Source organism: Somniosus microcephalus, chromosome 3 (genome assembly GCF_052327205.1).
Source record: "Somniosus microcephalus isolate GS21.2 chromosome 3, FLI_Smic_1.0, whole genome shotgun sequence".
Classification (NCBI taxonomy): Eukaryota; Metazoa; Chordata; class Chondrichthyes; order Squaliformes; family Somniosidae; genus Somniosus; species Somniosus microcephalus.
Window position 1 is genome coordinate 374675777 of NC_140989.1, and position 17085 is coordinate 374692861.

General features: G+C 45.1%; 1 protein-coding gene across 1 annotated transcript in view; it reads left to right on the forward strand.

The window, feature by feature from the left end:
- Positions 1–1585: 1585 nt before the first annotated feature.
- Positions 1586–17085, forward strand: part of zdhhc21 (zDHHC palmitoyltransferase 21) — a 72769-nt gene continuing 57269 nt past the window's right edge. Inside the window, exons 1-2 of the mRNA XM_085983604.1 lie at positions 1586–1836; positions 15449–15565. Coding sequence (XP_085839730.1) covers positions 1672–1836; positions 15449–15565 — 282 coding nt within the window. The 5' untranslated portion in view covers positions 1586–1671. The remainder of the gene's footprint in view (positions 1837–15448; positions 15566–17085) is intronic.

Genomic DNA, 17085 nt, shown 5'->3' on the forward strand with positions numbered 1-17085 from the left:
TTCTCCCAGTTTACCACCTTTAGTTCCACCCTCATTTCATCATAATGTGCTCTTTTCCAATCTATTACCTTAGTCTTTGTCCTACTTATGTCACTCTCGATCCTAATCTTGAACCATACTATGTTGTGCTCACTACTACTAAGATGCTCTCCTGCTCTTACTTCTCCCATCTGTCTGGCTCATTACCCATTATAAGATTCAACAGTGATTCTTTCCCGATTGGACTTCTTGCATACTGAGTGAGAAAGCAGTGCTGTATACAATGTAAAAACTCCATTCCGTTTTCTCCTTTCGCTACTTCTTCCTGCCAATTTATTTGGGGGTATTTGAAATCTCCCATGATTATTATTCTATGCCTGATACTCCCCTGATACTTTTTCCGCCAGTGCAACAACAGAAAGAAGGAAAGAAAGACTTGCATTTATATAGCACCTTTCACCTCCTCGGGAGCTCCCAAAGTGCTTTACAGTCAATGAAGTACTTTTTGAAGTGTAGTCACTGTTGTGATGTAGGCAAAGCGGCAGCCAATTTGCGCACAGCAAGCTCCCACAAACAGCAATGATATAAATTTGATAGAGGTGTTCAAACTCATGAGTGGTCTAGACAGAGTAGATAGAGAGAAACTGTTCCCATTGGCGGAAGGGTCGAGAGCCAGAGGACACAGATTTAAGGTGATTGGCAGAAGAACCAAAGGCGACATGAGGAAAAACTTTTTTAAGCAGTGAGTGGTTACGATCTGGAATGCACTGCCTGAAAGGGTGGTGGAGGCAGATTCAATCGTGGCTTTCAAAAGGGAGTTGGATAAGTACCTGAAGGAAAAAAAATTGCAGGGCTACAGGGAGAATGCAGGGGAGGGGAGTGGAACGAGCTGAAGTGCTCTTGCAGAGAGCTGGCACGGGCTCGACGGGCCAAATGGCCGCCTTCCGTGCTGTAACCATTCTATGAAATGACCAGATAATTTATTTTAGTGATGTTGGTTAAGGGATAAATATTATCCAGGGCACAGGGGATAACTCCCCTGCTCTTCTTCGAAATCGTGTCGTGGGATCAGTTACATCCACCTGAGAGAGCAGACGGGGCAGCATTTAACATCTCATCCGAAAGACGGCACCTCCCACAGTGCCGAAATCCCTCAGTACTGCACTGGAGTGTCAAGTCTCTGGAGTGGGACTTGAACCCACAACCTTCTGAACATCACCTGCAGCTGCCAACGATTTATCTCACACCCTCCCTCTGAGTGGTGCTTGGAGGCTGACAGGAATCTCCAACCTGCACACTCCATATAAAATGAGTGCTGAATTAGTGATGGTGTTTCAACCCATCTTAGGGGTAAGGTTTCACGCTGGTGCCATATGAGCCATGCATTAACATGAAGTGTAGGCACGCAGCACTGTGCCTCCATTTGCCTTATATCTGGTCATTGCCTCTATAAATGAAAGCTATTGGTCACCAAATGGAGATAGTGGTGGGGGGAAGAAGCATTAATTGCAAGGAATTTTCCTGAAATCCAGGATTCAATTGAAGAATTCATTGATCAGGAACTGTACCAATGAAATTGATTTAAGATTTTTGATTCAGATTAACATTTTTGAATTTATTGGTCTTGTTTGTGTTATTGTGAATGTAAAACGTTTAATTTATGTTTCCCCTTCCTCCCCCACAACCCAAAACATGCCTGCAAAAACATTTCTTCACAGGATAAATAATTGTGTTGGAGAGGACAATCACTGGCTCTTCCTACTGCTATGTTTCTACACAGAGTTCTTGAGTTTCTTCACATTGGTCCTCAATTTCTGCCAATATTACTACCTCCAGCCTCTAACAAAAGTAAAAGAGGTAAGAAAGTTGGTTCATTGTTTCCTCTTGATAACTTTGTGCTGCTGTTAAATCTCAAATGTGTCTGCCTTGCCCGATAGTAGTTACCGAAATGCAATATTTTACATTATTTGAACTGCTGTAGAGGACACCAGGTAATGTAGCAATTCTACTCTTTACATTTTTGTAAATGATTTCTTTTATTTGTGGTTGCTAAAGAAACGAATTATGTCAGACACCAACATAGACCAAGAGGTTGGGCCAGCAACCATCTGGGGTGATGCTCTCTCTGATTGTTCCACCACCTTAAAATGACACATCTTGCAGTCGCCTCTGGTGCTTCAGAAAATAGCCTTGCAATAGTTTTCCAAGATTCAATCGACAGATGGGTCCCACACAGATACACACTGTGCAGCATACAGAGAAAGATGCATGTATTGGGAATTGATGGCTTATTATCAAACTGTAATTGAAGCTTTCAACCTGGAGTGTTTGTCAAATTGTTTCTGAATTTAGGGGTAGAGTTTCCACTTATTTCCATTAGTTTTGCTCCCAGATTCTAGCGCAATCTGGGCAGAATTGGCCGAATCAGCACAAAAGATTGGCAACTTTAAAGCGTAGGTGAGTTACGCCTAAAACCACCTACGCTCTTGTTTTCCACGATCTTTCATACTGATTCAATTTTCCTGAATCACACCCCGCCAACAAATCTGGCCACGCCCCTGTTATTATGTTCATAAATAAATAGACGTTTTCATTATGCTAGTCATTTATTCAGCCATGTGGACTAGTGTACAGGCATCCATCTTGACTACTGCCTTGTGGGTAGCCCCTTATTAAACATACAGCTCCACCTAGTGTACCATTCTAGAATGACATGTTACTGATCATTACATCCCTCTTTCTTTGACATAAACATCTTCACAACAGTCAACACATTTTCAAAGCTTTACTTTATGAACTCTAAGCTTTTCATTCTTTTATTATAGTTTTCTTTGTACTCAAGGATTAAGTCTATCAGGCTTTTTTACTTCACGTGTGGATCTTCTCAGCACAGGTAAGTCTTATGTGTTTTCATGAGAGCCTGTATGTGTGTTTGTGTTAGATTGTTCTGGTGGTGAGTGATAAGATTCAGTTGCGGCATTGTCATCGATTTGCTCTTGGATAGTTTCTTGTGTTTTCAGGAGGGAATGGCGGTTCCTCCTGAGAATCTGTCCTTCCTCAGTTCTAACGGTGTATGAACTTGGTCCTACTTCCTCAAAAACTGTAGCTTTCCTGTTCCATGCATTTGGATCCTCAATCCTGACAACATCATCCCTTGTCAATGGTTTCAGAGTTTTTGATGAATTGTCATAGTGTGATTTCTGTTTCAGCTTTAACAGTTGAAGTCTCTGTCTTAGTTCCTTACTCTGCTTTTCTTTTGACTGAGCATATAGAGGACTGGATGTGATGTGTTGAAAGTCATAATGTGCTGCAAACTGTTGCCACTCCTTACAGTTGAAGCACGGACCATTGTTGCTAACAGCAATCCTGGGAATTCCATGTCTGGCGAAGATGGATTTAACATGCATTATGACACTGCTTGCTGATGTGCTTGAGAGCAGCGCCATCTCAGGATAGTTAGAATAGTAGTCCATCACTAATAGATAGTCTTTACCATTCAAATGAAAAAGGTCCATACCAACCTTTTGCCATGGTGCTGTTGGTAAGTCATTGGTTCCTTTGCTTGTTTGTTTTGGTGTTTCTGACATGTCTCACATTTGCCTATCATGTTCTCAATGTCCTTATTTATGTCAGGCCAATAAACAGTGTCTCTTGCTCTCCTTTTGCATTTTTCAATTCCGAGGTGTCCCTCATGAATCCTTTTGAGCATGTCTTGATGTAAAGCCTGTGGAATGACTATTCTGTTCTGTTTTAGTAATAGTCCACTTGCGACACTTAACTCTGACCTGATGTGATAGTACTTTGGACAGGAACCTTTTGGCCAACCATGATGAATGTTCTCTATTACTGTTTGTAACACTCTATCTTTTACTGTTTCTTCTGCTATTTGCTTTGATTTTGTGTCTGACACGGGCAGCGCAGCAGTGGCCATACTCACATGAACATCCACGTCTTCCTCAGTAGAGCTTACATGACTCATTGTGGGTGCTCAGGATAGTGCATCTGCTAACACTATGTGTTTGCCTGCTGTGTAGATCAGTTCAAAGTCATATCTTTGCAGCTTCATCATGAGTCGTAAAATCCTTGGAGACATCTCATTCAGATTTTTTTTTATGATGGCAACCAGTGGGCAGTGGTCTGTCTCAACTGTGAAGGTGGGAAGTCCATATATGTAGCCATGGAACTTTTCTAGTTCAACTCCCAAGCCTAGACATTCCTTTTCAATCTGGGCATATCGACACTCAGAGTCAGTCATAGACCTGGAGGCATAGGCAACAGGCTTCCAATCTTCACCCTCTGCTTGTAGCAAGACCGCGCCTAGGCCATCTTTTGATGCATCCGTTGACACTTTGATTCTCTTTGTTGGGTCAAAGAAGGTGAGTACAGGTGTGGTTGTCAGCACTGTTTTGAGGTTCATCCACTCTTGTTCATGTCTTCTGTCCATGCGAACTCATTTGTTTTATGTAGCAGGTCTCGCAGACAGGCTGTCTGGGCTGACAAGTTAGGAATGAACTTTCCAATGAAGTTTATCATCCCCATGATGCGTAGCACTCCTTTTTTGTCAGTGGGTCGGGGCATTTTGAGTATGGCATTTACTTTTTCCATATCTGGCTCTATTCCTTTACCAGATAGATTATCTCCTAGGAAAGTGACTTCCTGGATGCCAAACTGACACTTGGCTTTGTTGAGCTTCAGTCCATTCCGGTGTATGCTCTGTAGCACTTTAGTCAGTCTCCCATTGTGTTCTTTCAGTGTGGAGCCCCAGATGATGATGTCATCATCATAGACCCGAACTCCTTCCAGACCTTCAATGATGTGTTCCATCGCTCTATGAAAGATTTCAGATGCAGATATTATCCCGAAAGGCATTCTGAGGAAACAATACCTGCCAAATGGTGTGTTGAAGGTACAGTATTTGGTGCTCTCTTCATCCAGTTTTAGTTGCCAAAATCCTTGTGAGGCATCGAGCTTTGTGAAGTATCTGGCACCTGACATTTCACTGGTGATTTCTTCTCACTTGGGAATCTGGTAGTGTTCACATTTTATGTTTGCATTTAAGTCCTTTGGATCCATGCATACTCTTAGATCATTGTTCTTTTTCTTTACACATACCATGGAGTTAACCCAGTCTGTTGGCTCTTCGACTTTCCTGATGACTCCTGGTGTGGTCATTCTGTAGTTCGTTCTTGAGCTGGTCATGCAGGGGTGCTGGAACTCTCCGTGGAGCATGTACCACTGGCTGAGCATCCTCCTTTAGCTGGATCTTGTAAGTGAATGGTAGAACTCCAAATCCTTTGAACACGTCCTGGAAATTACTCACTACAGAATCCACTGAGTCATCTGGTCTGCTTATGACACAGTTTATACGGTAGACTCTCTTGACCAGTTCTAAGTCCTCACAAGCTTTGTCACCTAGTAGTGAATCAAGTCCTTCAGTCACAACAGAAAACATGAGATGAGGCACTTTGTCTTTGACTGTCACTTTAAGTGTGCATACACCTAAGCTATCTATTTTCTGTCCATTATAGTTCATCAGTAGTACTGACTTTTTCTGTATTTTGGGCTTTTCTTTCATATTTTTAATGTCACTCATACTGATTAAGTTTGCTTTTGCCCCAGTGTCTAGTTTCAATGTAACTAATGCTCCGTTTACCTGCAGTGGCATCATCCATTTGTCCTCTTGTACTGCATTAACTTTATGTTCAGCATTGTCCATTCCTGAGGGTTGCACATTTTCTCTATCCTTTTCTATATTGTCACATGACACCATTCCTACAAAAAAAGTCTCACTTAAATCAGTGTCCTCAAGCACATTGACTTGTTGCCCTTTCTTTGTTTTTACTTTTGAAAAGCATTGTTTGGCAAAGTGATTCTTTCCATTATATTTTGTGCACATTTTGCCAAATGCTGGGCATTGTCTTGACTGGTGCTGGTAACCACAGCATTTACAATTAAAAATTCCATCCTCCGATTGCTTTGCATTTCTGTTCTGCCCATGTTTCTTCCCCTCGTAGGACACAGCACCGACAGCAGCACTATCACTTACTACAGTCGCATTATTATTAATTTCACTGAAAGTCTTTGCGTGCTGTTGAGCTAGCTCACTGGCATGGCATATTTTCACAGCTTTCTCCAATGTTAGTTCAGTTTCTCTCAACAAACATTCCCTGACCTTTTTATCATGAATACCAAACACAATCTGGTCACGAATCATGGATGATTTCAGTTCAGAGAAATTACATGTCTGTGCTTTCAGTTTCAGATCAGTCACAAAGCTATCAAAAGTCTCATTTTGCTGCTGTGTCCGTGAACGGAACACGTATCTCTCATAGGTCTCGTTCTTTTTGGGAGAACAATGTGTATCAAACTTCTTTCGCACATTGTCCATTTTTTCTCTGTCCTCCTCTTGATCAAATACAAACGTATTAAATACCTCTATCACCTGTGGGCCTGCAACCGTGAGCAGCAATGCTATTTTCCTTGCGTCTGGCTTCGTACCGAACCCGATGGCAGCAATGTAGAGTTCGAATTGTTGTTTGAAGTCCGCCAATTGCAGTCAACATTCCCCATGAGTTTCAAACCCTCCGGTGGCTTCAAATTCTCCATGTCACGTTTCACAATATTCAGCAGATATTACCAATCCTGGTACCATGTTATGTTCATACATAAATAGATGTTTTCATTATGAACAGCTAGCTTGAGCTAGTCATTTATTCAGCTATGTGGACTACTGTACAGGCATCCATCTTGACTACTGCCTTGTGGGTAGCCCCTTACTAAACATACAGCTCCACCTAGTGTACCATTCTAGAATGACATGTTACTGATCATTACAGCCCCCAGTTCAAAATTGCGAGATTCTGCCAATTGTACTAGTTTGAGCAGGCTCTTCAAATTGCGCTAATTTTCTTAGGCACACAGGCACCAGTAGACACGGTTTAAAGTTTCTTTTCATATCAAAACGTTATTTAATTTACTAAGAAACTGTCTAGTGTACACCAATGAAACTAGTAAATGGTTCTGTACAGTTTCTTAAAATCATTTTCAGTGATTTTAAATCGGGTTACTCACAGGTGGGGGACTAAACACCCTTATTAAAAACGTTTATTTTTTTTGTGATAAACCCATTTTCAGCTGTATTAATAAAACTGCACCAGATTACCACTCTTAAATATAACAAGGAATATTTTCTAATGGAAAGAAAAGGAACGACTCCATTCTAGTACGTTGCCCGATTGTGCTGGTTCATGGAAGGTTTTACGTTTGTGATTATGCAAATGAGTTTTAGCAGAACCCTGAAGCCAAACCCAACCAGCGCAATTTCAGTGCATCTTGGGAACACTTTCTCAATCCCCTTACTGTTTTCAGTATTTGTACTCGAGCAGCAATCTGTCATGTTTCGCAAAAAGCCCTTCCATGTGTCTGTGTAAAGTAATACAAAATCTGGTAATTTAGCATTTTTTTAAAAATGCCTCATTTTGACCTTCTCTTCATATGCCGTTGAAGATTGCTTCTTGTCTCCCTGGTTGTGACACGGAGCAACATGTTCAGTAGTTTGCTCTAATGTTAATTGCTGCTAAACAGTATTTAAGGACTTAATGCTGCAATATCAATGCAAGTACACAATGATGTTGCTTTCTCCCCTGGTAACACAGGGGAGCACAGTTTTCACTGGTAACTGAAATTTGGAAACGTTATTCTGTGATTAGATTACCTGGCCTGGAACTTGCAGGAGTGCTTGCAAAAGAATTGTGTATCATGTGTTGACAGTGCTTTTTACTTTTGTTTCTATATTTGTCTGATTTATGTTATAGAATCATAGAATGGTTACAGCACGGAAGGCGGCCATACGGCCTGTTGAGCCCGTGCCAACTCTCAGCTAGTCCCACTCCCCTGTCCTTTACCCGTAGCCCTGCAATTTTTTATCCTTCAGATACTTATCCAACTCCCTTTTGAAAGATGAGATTGAGTCTGCCTCCACCACCCTTTCAGGAAGTTATCCAGATGTTTGGTTTATTTGTGACACTGACCTAAGAGCTCACACTAATGTTAATGCTCTCTCAGATCTCTGCGTTCCTCCAATTCTGTCCTTTTGTGCTTTCCCGATTTCCTTCGCCCCAACATTGTTGGCCATCCCTAATATCTAGAATTCCCTCCCTAAACCTCGCCACCTCTATAGTCCTTTAGTCCTTTTAAGATTCCTCTTAAAACCTACCTCACCTGTCCTAATGTGGTTTGGTGTCAAATTTTGTTTGATAACGCTCCTGTGAAGCACCTTGGGACGTTTTACTATGTTAAAGGTGCTATTGTAGGAATGTCTAGTTCCTATACAAAGGACTGAGGTCCACTCGGGCGATCAAATAAATGAGGTTTAATGAAAAGTAACAGAGTTTAACGGATAACTACAGGAGAACATCGAATATAGGTCTAGTCAGTTCGGAGGCTCCATGAGGACTCCTAGGGCGGTCCCGTGGCTGACGTCATGACGTCATCACGTTTTTCCTGCCAGTGGGGGATCACGTGATGAACGGCGTGACGGCATCGCGTTTGCCCGTGCTATTAAAGTGATCGTGCTCTGTACATGTAAACAGTGAAAACAAAGATACAGACTCAGGCTGCAGCCAACATATTATTAAAGGGAATTATATACAATTAATTGGAGTCCCTTAGTGGCTCCGCCACATGCGCCCCCCCCCCCAGAATTGTCTTTAATAGCAAAAGTAAAATGGCGAGGAGGTCTGACAAGCCTGTCAGATCGACTTCAGTAGCCTTGAAGTGGAAGCTGATGGACGGCGGGCGAGCTGGCGGGCATTTGATCTGGCCCAGCGGCTGTGGGCGGTCGGCCACGTTTCGGCAGTTGTGCGATCTCGACTGGGCGGTCAAGGTCCAAGTGAGCAGTCTTCAACCAGTCAACCAAAATGTGGTGCGGTTTACCTCCAACATCGACCGAAAAAGATTTGTCTCCCGGCTCTATCACATGGAAAGGACCAGTGTAAGGGGGTTTGAGCGGGTCCCGATGAGCGTCGTGGCGGATAAACACATAGTCGGCGTTCTTCAGCTCAGCAGGGATCACAGAAATCACAGAAACCCCACAGTACAGATAGAGGCCATTTCGGCCCATCGAGCCTGCACCGACACATATCCCACCCGATCCCCGTAACCCCTACACCAACACATATCCCACCCTATCCCCGTAACCCCATGTATTTAATCCCCCTAACACTCAGGGTCAATTTATCATAGCCAATCAACCTAACCCGCACATCTTTGGACTGTGGGAGGAAACCGGAGCACCCGGAGGAAACCCACGCAAACACGGGGAGAATGTGCAAACTCCACACAGACAGTCACCCGAGGCCAGATTCGAACCCGGGTCCCTGGCGCTGTGAGGCAACAGTGCTAACCACTATGCCACCGTGATGCGACATAAGCACTGGCGAAACTTCTGGCTGCCTCCTGGTGGCTGATGAGCTGCTGGGACGCGGACCATGGCTCTGTTGGAGATGGAAGGAAATGCCCTGGTATGTGTAGCGGCTGGCTATACACAAGCTCCGCCGAGGATGATTGAAGACCTTCTTTAGGTGCCGTATGAAGACCCAAAAGGACCCATGGAAGTCTGTTCACCCAGCCCGCACCTTGAAGGCTGGCTCACAGTGTGGCTTTGAGCGACCTGTGGAATCGTTCACACAGGCCGTTCGCCTGTGGGTGGTAGGCGGTGGTGCGATGTAGCTTGACGCCGAGCCCCTGAGCCACAGCGTTCCAGAGCTCCGAAGAAAACTGCGGCCCACGATCGGACGAGATGTCCGCCGGTACCCCGAAGTGGGCGACCCAAGATGAGATGAATGCCCTGGCGATGTCTGCGGTAGTGGTGGAAGACAGAGGAACCACCTCCGGCCATCGAGTGGTGCGATCCACCATTGTAAGAAGATGATAAACCCATGCGAAGGCGGGAGTGGCCCCACCAGGTCCACATGCACATGATCAAACCTACGTTCCGGAACGGCGAAAGTGGCCAATGGAGCCTTGATGTGACGCTGCACCTTGGCCTTTTGGCAGACCACGCAGGTGTTGGCCCAGTCGCGAACATCCATGTGCATGCCCCACCACACGAATTTGGACGACATCAACCGTTGCGAGGCTTTCATGCCAGGGTGCGACGTGTATGGCGTCAAAAACTTTTCGGCATCCAGGCGACCGGGACGATAGGGCAAGGATCTCCTACGGAGACGTCGCAGAGTAGCGTAGTGCCCGCGGCATGGAATTTGACGTCGGCCGCTTGGAGGCTAGAGGGGTTGGTTCTGTAAGATTGGACCTCCGGATCCGAGGCTTGATCTGCAGCCATGAGGGCATAGTCGATGCCGAGCTGGACTGCATGAACGGTCGCGCGGGAGAGGCAATCCGCCACCAGGTTGTCTTTACCGGACACATGCTGAATGTCAGTGGTGAATTCTGAGATAAACGTCAGCTGACGTTGTTGCCGAGCTGACCACGGTTCGGCGGTCTTGGCCATGGTGAACGTTAGTGGCTTATGGTCCACAAAAGCCGTGAACGGACGTCCTTCTAGCAAGAATGGCACTTGGCCAGAAAAAGGGCCAGCAACTCCCGGTCAAACGTGCTGTACTTTCGTTCGTTTCGTTGCAGTTGACGGCTGAAAAACGCCAGCGGTTGCCACGTCCCATGCACCCACTGTTCCTGCACTGCGCCGATGGTGTAGTCTGACGCGTCGGTGGTAAGGGCGATGGTGGCACCTGGCAGCGGGTGTGCCAGCATGGTTGCATTGGCTAAAGCGCCTTTTGTGTCAATGAACGCCCAGTCCATTTCGACCGTCCAGCTGATCGGATCCTTGCTGGACTTGCCCTTGAGGGCCTCGTACAGGGGCTGCATGAGCAGAGCTGCATTAGGTACGAACCGGTGATAAAAATTTACCATCCCGAGGAACTCCTGCAGGGCCTTGATGGACTGCGGGTGCGGGAACGAAGTAACTGCCTCCACCTTCATTTGCAGGGGAATTGCACTGTCTGATGTGATGCGATGGCCTAAAAAATCAATCTGCTGCAGGCCGAACTGGCACTTGGCCGGGTTGACTGAGGCATCTAAAGAGGGTGCGCAAATGGCAGATGTGCTCCTCTTTATTAGGGCTGGCGATGTCGTCAAGGTAGACGAACAGAAACTTGAGGTCCCGAAGCACGGAGTCCATCAAGCACTGGAAAGCCTGTGCAGCGTTCTTCAATCCAAACGACATCCGTAGAAATTCAAACAGGCCGAATGGGGTGATGACTGCAGTTTTCTGGACATCTTGCGGGTGTACGGGGACCTAGTGGTAGCCACGGACAAGGTCGAATTTTGAAAAAATCGTATTTCCTGCCAAATGTGCAGAGAAATCCTGAATATGAGGGATCGGGTACTGATCAGGAGTAGTGGCGTCATTCAGGCGTTGGTAGTCACCGCAAGGCTGCCATCCGCTGCCAGGTTTCGGAACAATGTGGAGAGGCGAAGACCAGGGACTATTCGACCGGCGAATAATCCCTAGCCGCTCCATCGTGTCGAACTCCGCTTTCGCAGCCGCGAGCTTGCCAGGTTCGAGGCGCCGGGCCCGTGCGTAGTGGTGATGTGATGTTCGACACCATGTTTCGTGGCCGTGGAAAAGAAAGTGGGTCTGGTCAGGTCTGGGAAATCTCCGAGGAGGCGAGTGAAGTCATCCGGAGGTGGGGACGCGCAGGAGACAGTGCGTGCCACGGTGTTACCATGGTAGCACGGGATGGAGTGAAAAGTGGCTGCATTGATCAACCGGCGGTGCCGTACATCCACCAGGAGGCCGTTGGCGCACAAAAAATCTGCCCCGAGGATGGCTTGAGAGACTTTGGCCGTGATGAAATCCCAGTAAAACTGCTGGCCCCGCCATTAGCCGCCTGGAGGAAGGGGCCGTGCCCCCCAACTTGTAGATCAAGATTAGACGTGGGTAGGATGCTACACTGCGCTCCGGTGTCGCAAAGGAAACGTCGACCAGATAGGGAATCATTGATAAGGAGGAGTTTTCCCGAATTACCGATTGCCATCGCAGCCACGGGGTGCTCGTTATAACCGGTCTTCTTTCGACAGGGTGGCTGCTGTTTTTTTTTGAGTAAAAAGCTGCAGGGAGGGTGGCAGCATCTTGCTTTCGCGCCAAAACGGGCGTGGTAGAAGCACAACCCCGCAGGTTGAGGGGCTGGAGCGGCATCCGTGGGGGATGGGCGCCTCGTGGCAGCGCAGCACTGCCATGTCACCGCGAAGATCTTGTCCGCTCCGGCAGCCAGCTCTGCACAGTCGATGACTTCCGACCTGGCTAGGGCAGCTTGAACTTGCTCCGGTAGCTGGCTGAGGAATAGCTCCCTGAAGAGGAAGCATTCCGGTTTGGAGCCCAGGAGCGTGAGCATTTGGCTCATGAGCTCAGACGGCTTGGCGTCCCCGAGGCCGGGCATATTGAGCAGCCGGCGGGCGCGCTCCGACTTCGTGAGCCCGAAGACCTGTAACAACCGTGCCTTTATCGTATCACACTTGCGATCTTCTGGTGGATTACCAAGTAGGCTGACGATCCGCGAGGCTGTGGCACTGTCGAGGGCAGAGACCACGTGATAGTAACGGGTCTGATCCGCAACGATGTTCCTGATGGTGAACTGGGCTTCAGCTCTGTGGTAGCTTTAAAGCAACAGCGTTCGATTCCATGTTCGGTAACTTCTGCGAAAACTGTTCGCAAAAGTTGGGGTCACCAATGTAGGAATGTCTAGTTCCTATCCAAAAGACTGAGGTCCACTCAGGCGATGAAATAAACGAGGTTTAATGAAAAGTTTTTTTTTAATTAATTGATGGGATGTGGGCGTCGCTGGCTGGCTCGGCCTGCATTTAGTGCCCATCCCTAATTGCCCTTGAGAAGATGGTGGTGAGCCACCTTCTTGAACCGCTGCAGTCCATATGGTGTAGGGACACCCACAATGCTGTTAGGAAGGGAGTTCCAGGATTTTGGCCCAGCGACAGTGAAGGAACGGTGATACAGGTCCAAGTCAGGATGGTGTGTGACTTGGAGGGTGGTGATGTTCCCATGCATCTGCTGCCCTTGTCCTTCTAAGTGGTAGAGGTCGCGGGTTTGGAAGGTGCTGTTGAAGGAGCTTTGGCGAGTTGCTGCAGTGCATCTTGTAGATGGTACACACTGCAGCCACAGTGCGCCGGTGGTGGAGGGAGTGAATGTTGAAGGTGGTGGATGGAGTGTCAATCAAGCAGGCTGCTTTATCCTGAATGGTGTCGAGCTTCTTGAGTGTTGTTGGAGCTGCACTCATCCAGGCAAGTGGAGAGTATTCCATCACACTCCTGACTTGTGCCTTGTAGATGGTGGAAAGGCTTTGGGGAGTCAGGAGGTGAGACACTCACCGCAGAATTCCCAGCCTCTGGCCTGCTCTTGTAGCCACAGTATTTATATGGCTGGTCCAGTTCAGTTTCTGATCAATGGTAACCCCCAGGATGTAACAGAGTTTAACGGATAACTACAGGAGAACATCGAATATAGGTCTAGTCAGTTCGGAGGCTTCGCGAGGACTCCTAGGGCGGTCCCATGGCTGACGTCATCACGTCATCACGTTTTCCCCACCAATGGCCTACTCCTGCTCCTATCTTCTGTTTCTATCGCGTTGCTCTGTACATGTAAACAGTGAAAACAAAGATACAGACTCAGGCTGCAGCCAACATATTATTAAAGGGAATTATATACAATTGATTGGAGTCCCTTAGTGGCTCCGCCACACTATATAAATACAGGCTGTTGTTGTTGTTGTTGTGTCAAATACAAAATGGGAATAAAAACATTGGAGGGAAACCATTTGCAAGGCCTGCCTGAATCAGAAAGTTTATTTGATTTGTGAAAGTAAATTGGCAGGAACCTTGATGTTCTAGATATATTTAAATGTTATGTGCTGATTGTATGGGGGGTGGGGGGCAGGTGGTGGTCGGGAATGAGAGAGAAGAAAGAATGGGGAATTTTTCAGTTTACAACTAGTTGGTCATTATCCCTGCTGCCTCAGTGAATAATCCATTGCCCAGTGTGGTATTGAGTCATACTGATCAGGAAGAACCACCTCCCCCCCCTCACATAAAACAAAGACAATGGGAATGATTTTAGCTCTACTCGCTCAGCAGAAACCTGGCGGGGGGGGCCAGTTAAAATTGCCCCACTCTTGCCTGTCCGAAAGTCACCAGGATCGCAACATCTGCAACTTTAAGCTGCTCTCCTGATCAGGCAGCAAGGATACGTGTCCAGAGCTAACAGGGTCCTTCTTCACATATGCATCATTGAGACCCGACTGTAATTTTAACTCCAGACTGAGCAGGGAATCCACTGGAGTTTAAATCGGGGCCATTTTCACTTGTCAATAAAGCCCTTTGGTCACTATGTTCTGAAACTTTATTTTTTGTCACATATTATAGAAAGGATATAGAGGCACTGTAGGCACCTTCTCAAGCGCAATTAGGGATGGGCAATAAATGCTGGCCTTGCCAGCGATGCCCACATCCCATGAATGAATAAAAAAAAGGTGCACAAAAGATTTACAAGGATGATCCCAGAACTGAGGGATTATACCTATCAGGAAAGATTGAGCAGGCTGGGACTCTTTTGTTCTAGAAAAGAGAAGGCAAAAGGGAGGCCTGATTTTGATAGGGTAGACGTAGAGAATATGTTTCCACTTGTTGGGGAGACCAAAACTACGGGCCATAATGTATTCTAAAATGCAAATTCACAGTATGCTGATCTCTGTGTCTGTATGCATTGGATTGAATATGCAGAAATGTAGAATTTCTTAAATATATTGATCCTTGTCCTATAGAACATGACCATATGTCAAGGAATCATTTTTTTAAAAAGGAAAACAAGACTGGGAAAGATTACAAGATTTTAAAGGTGCACAGATTGCAGAATATGAACTAAAAACTGCATGATTTGGAACTCAATAAATGTGACAACATCTTTTCATTAAAAGCAAAACTAATCAGTACACTGACATTAAGAACTTGCACAAAACTCTTTTCGTTTCAAAAGCAAAATACTGCGGATGTTGTAAACCTGAAATAAAATCAGAAAATGCTGGAAACACTGAGCAGGTTAGGCAGCATCTGTGGAGAGAGAAACAAAGTTAATGTTTCAGCTCGATGACCATAGGAAAGGTCTCTCTCCACAGATGCTGCCTGCTCTGCCGAGTGTTTCAAGCATTTGCAGTCTTTTGGTTTCAATTTTGGTCACCAAAGGAATTTTCATGATTTGTTTTATATACTTTGCTTTGAGTAAAATAAGGTTTCCAACATATTTCATACAGATTTAAGCATTTAAAACCAAATTAGATATTGTAATCAAATGAAACGGGAGTCTCCATTGAATCCTCTTATCCATCTTTCAAAACCATGTCCTTAATACTGAGAGTTCAGCTGCAATTGTTTTTGCCTCCTGAAGGAGCTGTTTATATTCAGGCACGAGCTGGCCTTGCTGCGGATATCTACCTTCATGGGCATAGTGATGTTTGGAGGGATGTTCGGCCTCTTTTACAGTCAGCTGACCAACATTCTGACAGTAAGTAAGGTTCCTGTTGTCTTAACATAGAATCTTTTTGCCTTGAACTATTACATAAAAACGATTAAGATTTGATGAGATTCAAATCCTTACTGATGTGTTCTGGCTTTGCAAACAAAAACTCTGAGCTTGTGTTTATTATTGTACTCGATTTAAAGAATTAAAATTAAAAGTTCTCTATATCTGTATCATATTTAACACTGACAATATACATTAAATTATTTTTCAAAATATTAAAGACAGTATATTTTATGAATCATCTGAGATCTTCAGTACTCTACTCAGTAGCTCAGCAAACTCGAATATATGGCCAGCTGAAAGATTTTTTTAACTAAATTTGTATCATGGATAAAATTGATGCAAGTGTTCAGAATGGTGTTTGTAAAGTTTGCAATTGTATACCCATCGCTTTATGCAGACACCTTTTTAAAAAAGGAAAGTATTGGTCACCAAATACAGTAGTGAGCAAATCCACAAACACCTGCTCAGTGCAGCAAAGTCCGATGATATTTCAATGAAACAGATATAGAGAAGAAAAACAAGAGGCAAATTAGATTTATGAGCAGATGAGTGGACAGAACACTCAGCTAACTTGAGCCCAGCAGTTTTGATGGCCATTTCTGGAGGGGCCTTGAGCAAGCCTAGCTCTTAGCATGTTGAGAAACAGTTTCAGAACCATTGCAATTTGTCTTTTCGTGCAGACTTCTCAATGGTCTGCTGAAACTTCTGTAACTTCACAATCAATGCCTTCAATTGCATCACTCTGCACTTCTTTTTAAAAACCTTTGAAATGACCAAGAATGCGATCTCCTTTCAAAATTGGGTTTCTTTAAAAGGAACACTTTTTTTTCTCAAATCACTGATTATATAAAGAAATTCTGCTATCACTGCGTGAATTATGGAAGAGCAGAATACATCTTAAGAATCTTTCACTGAGGCTGCTATCTTTGAAGACAAAATGGCTTTTTCCGTTCACGTCTTAAAATTTAGAAACACCCCAGAAAATTTTATGAAACCAAATTTTGGAGCTCACTTTAGAAGATAGGTTTGAAGTGACCATCTTCTGAGTGCATTTCAGGATGAGACAATTATCATGTCAACTAAACAAAGATAAGGGCCGGTTACAGTGCAGTCAGAAAGATAATGGCTTTAGCATTGGGACAGTATCATGCCATATCTAGATGAGGGAACTAGATGTAATATCTCTAAGTTTGCAGACGACACAAAGCTGGGTGGGCGTGTGTGCTGTGAGGAGGATGCCGAGAAACTCCAGTATGATTTAGACAGGCTGGGTGATTGGGCAGAAGCATAGCAGATGCAATATAATGTGGATAAATGCAAGGTTATCCACTTTGGTGTCAAAAACAGGAAGGCAGATTATTATCTGAATGGCAATAGATTGGGAGAAGGGGAAGTGCAACGAGACCTGGGTGTCCTTGTGCACCAGTCACTGAAGGTAAGCATGCAGGTGCAGCAGGTGGTTAAGAAGGCAAATGGTATGTTGGCCTTCGTAGCGAGAG